The sequence below is a fragment of the Rutidosis leptorrhynchoides genome, chromosome 11, assembly GCF_046630445.1.
Source record: "Rutidosis leptorrhynchoides isolate AG116_Rl617_1_P2 chromosome 11, CSIRO_AGI_Rlap_v1, whole genome shotgun sequence".
NCBI classification, from domain to species: domain Eukaryota; kingdom Viridiplantae; phylum Streptophyta; class Magnoliopsida; order Asterales; family Asteraceae; genus Rutidosis; species Rutidosis leptorrhynchoides.
In genome coordinates, this window is record NC_092343.1 from 276,720,828 (window position 1) to 276,724,388 (window position 3,561).

General features: G+C 38.2%; 1 protein-coding gene across 1 annotated transcript; it reads left to right on the forward strand.

Annotated features, from left to right (window-relative positions):
• Window positions 1-2,176: 2,176 nt before the first annotated feature.
• Window positions 2,177-2,946, forward strand: LOC139875537 (uncharacterized). Its single transcript, XM_071862872.1, has 2 exons — window positions 2,177-2,207; window positions 2,282-2,946. The coding sequence occupies exons 1-2, from the start codon at window positions 2,177-2,179 to the stop codon at window positions 2,944-2,946; spliced, it is 696 nt and encodes a 231-aa protein (XP_071718973.1).
• Window positions 2,947-3,561: the final 615 nt, after the last annotated feature.

Here is a 3,561-nt window from a genome sequence, read left to right on the forward strand (position 1 = left end):
AAAATATTTAAGTCATTTCATTAATTCTTTTTTAAATATATTTTAAAGTCTATTAATCACATTAAAGGATATTTGAAAATTTATAATTAATAAATTGGTTAAAACGTTTTCTTAAAATGTGCCTAAGAGTAACCTATTCATGGAGGTCCCATGAGCGCGTTATTGTGACAACGGTAACGTGGCATCGACCGTAGCGGTGTATTTGTTATATCTACGGCGTATCCATTTGATTGCCCGATGGTGGTATGAGCTCATTGTTATTATATATATTTGTGATAGGAGGCGTATGGATCGATCCTAGGATTTTGTTTTGACGGAGAACGTTCATCGTAGTGTCATACGAAACGTCACCGATATGAATGATTAGTGGAGTAATTACCCTATGATTTCATTTTGGATACTTTGATATATATTTGTTTGACTCTTAGGACATTATTTTAGGGAGTTTGTACAACACTCTTAGTATGTGACTTTGATATTTTGACATATTTGTTATTAAGGATATATACATATTTGCACCTTGATTTAAAAATAAGTTACTTCGTAAATAAGTTGGTTTTGAAATTTGTCTTGCATGTCATACTGTACTCTGTTCTTTGTTATATCCGTTCACTGGGCTTTGGCTCAGTCATACTCTTTGTTTTCCTTCTTATACGACAGGTAATCAAGGGGGCGTTGGGAGCGAGGGAAGAGTGTAGAGTGGAGTGAACTTAGCACCCTGCCTTAGAGATTTCCTTCAAGATTTAGTAGTTTATTTTGGTTTAGTAGTACTTTGAATAAGTTTGTAAACTCTGGTGTTTTAACTATGGTTTGAATTCGAATAAGAATAATGCTCATTTACCTTTTAAGTTACCTTTATTTATAAGTTTTGAAATTCGTAAGATTAGGGTCTTTACAGATGGTATCAAAGCTTAGGTTCCCTCTTGTAGAAACTTACGTCCTAAGTTATGGCCTGTGAGATTTGGGTAGACTTTGGGTTAGGATTTTCTTTCCGCATTAATAATATGTTTCCACTTCTCATATTCTCTTATTTTCTTCTTACTAATCGTAACCGTTATATCCTCATCTCGTTCATATATGGCACCGAAAAGAAATGGGATGTCTGAGGAGAAGGTAGAAAACAAGATTAACCAAACAATCACGAATTTGTTACCAAACATTGTAGCTCAAGCTATTAACGCTATGCGTAAGCAAGGTGGCGAGACTTTTAAGCATGAAAATGTGGATGAGGATGAGTATGTGGAGATGAATGCTGTAACGGGGGATGCTATTCATGTTTGGCTAGGACGGTTTCAAAAATAGCGTCCTTTGTCATTCAACACTGCTAGTACTCCTGTTGAAGCTGAGAATTGGATCACTCACATTGAGAAGATTTATCGAGTGCTTGGTTGTGAAGAGAGATTTTGGGTTCCATTGGCTGTTTATAAACTAGAAGGGGATGCTCAGCGTTGGTGGATCGCTTTGAGACAAGCGAAAGGAGATATCGATGTTGAGGATTCGTTAGATTGGGTTGATTTCAAGGAGTTGTTTTTTCGTCAGTACTTTTCTGAGGCTATCAATGATTTCACTAAGAGATTATTGAGGCTTGCGGGTTTGATTGGGGTTGCTGCTGCGTCTTCCGAGGACCAAGCCCGTAAGTACAAATGCGCTGTTCATGGGCGTTACCGCTCTAATATGATTAATCTGAAATGTTTTGATGTCGCTGAGGCAGCCGATTATGCTCAGAATTTGGAGATATAGCGAGCGCGAGTATTTGACTACTAAAAATGATGATAGTAAAAATAAGAGGGTTAAGAATGTACAACCACTACGATCTGTGCCGCCACCGACTACCAAACAGGGTCAACAATCTGGGAACCAAGGGTGTCGTAGTAATAATTGGAATAATAGAGGAAATCAGCTAAGGATTGACAACGGGACAAATAATAATAACCGTGGTCAATTACAAGTGTACCGTCCCCAAGGGCAATAAAGGGGTAACGAAAATGGTGGTGTTAATGCCAATGCACCTTGTGGGACTTGTGGAAAGAATCATCCGGGAAGAGTTTTTTATCGTAGTGCGGGTTCATGTTTTGCTTGTGGAGAGGTTGGTCACTTAGCTAAGGATTGCAAGAATCCTAGACCTGGGTTTGTTCTGAGGGTTCCTCCTCCAGCTCCTGGCGGACGCGTCTTTGCCATGACTACTGCTCAGGCTGCTGACGCAACAGGTACATTCCGATTCCTTTTCATTTTAAAAATATTTCCTTTGAGTTATTTGTTCATACATTCTTGATATGATTAGGTACTATTACTAGTCATGTATTTGTACACCATCATGCCCTCTTCGTTCTGCTTGATTCTGGATCTACACACTCGATTGTGTCTGTTAAGAGCTCGAAATATTTGAAGGTGTCTCCAACTTGTTTGACTACTCCGTTTACAATCTCTACCCCAATGGGTAGTATTGAAATTATAGATCGTGTGTATCAAAACTGCCGTTTGGAATTCAATGACTGCATGGTTCCCGTAAATCTTTTTCCTATGATCATGCATGACTTTGACATTATTCTTGGCATGGATAGGTTATCTTGCCATCACGCGACTATTGATTGTTATTCTAAGAGAATTTTGTTTGGAAATCATTCTATACCCGATTGTGTCTTTAATGGTGATCTTCCTGAAAAATCTATTAAGGTTATCTCAGCGCTTAAGGCGCAAAAGCTCATTTCACATGGTTGTGTTGGTTATTTAGCTTCGATTCACAATTTGTCTATCGAGAGTCCTTTACTTGAAAATATTGACGTTGTTCGAGAGTTTCCTGATGTATTTCCTGACGAATTGCAAGGTTTGCCTCTAGTTCATGAAGTTGAATTTTTGATTGATTTGATTCCTGGTTCTCAATATATATCAAAAGCTCCTTATTGTATGGCACCACTCGAGTTGCAAGAACTCAATGAGCAATTGTAAGAATTGATAGATTGTGGATTTATTTGGCCAAGTGTATCACCTTGGGGTGCGCCGGTTTTGTTTGTCAAGAAGAAGGATGGTAGCATGTGACTTTGCATTGATTATCGTGAGTTAAATCGTATTACTATCCGAAACCATTATCCGCTTCCACGTATTGATGATTTGTTTGATCAACTTCAAGGTTCGAAGTATTTTTCTAAAATTGATCTTAGGTCTGGGTATCATCAGCTGCGTGTTAAAGAAGAAGATATCCCTAAGATTGCTTTCCGCACTCGTTATGGGCACTATGAGTTTTTATTGATGCCGTTTGGATTAACTAATGCTCATGCGGTATTCATGGATTTAATGAACCGGGTGTTCCATGAGTATTTGGATAAGTTTGTGATCGTATTCATTGACGATATCTTGGTATTATCAAAGAATAAAGAAGAGCATGAGAATCATCTTCGTGTTGTACTTGAAACCCTCCGAAGTAAGAAATTGTTTGCAAAGTTCTCTAAATGTGAATTCTGGTTGCAACGAGTTGCCTTTCTGGGTCATGTTGTATCAGCTGAGGGTATAATGATGGATCCAGCGAAAATTGAGGCTATTACAAATTGGTCAAGACCTACTTCT

Coding starts and splice junctions, on each gene's coding strand:
- LOC139875537 (XM_071862872.1), top strand. CDS start 2,177: ATGACTACTGCTCAGGCTGCTGACGCAACAG. Junction 2,208..2,281: donor TCAGGCTGCTGACGCAACAG/GTACATTCCGAT, acceptor TGATATGATTAG/GTACTATTACTAGTCATGTA.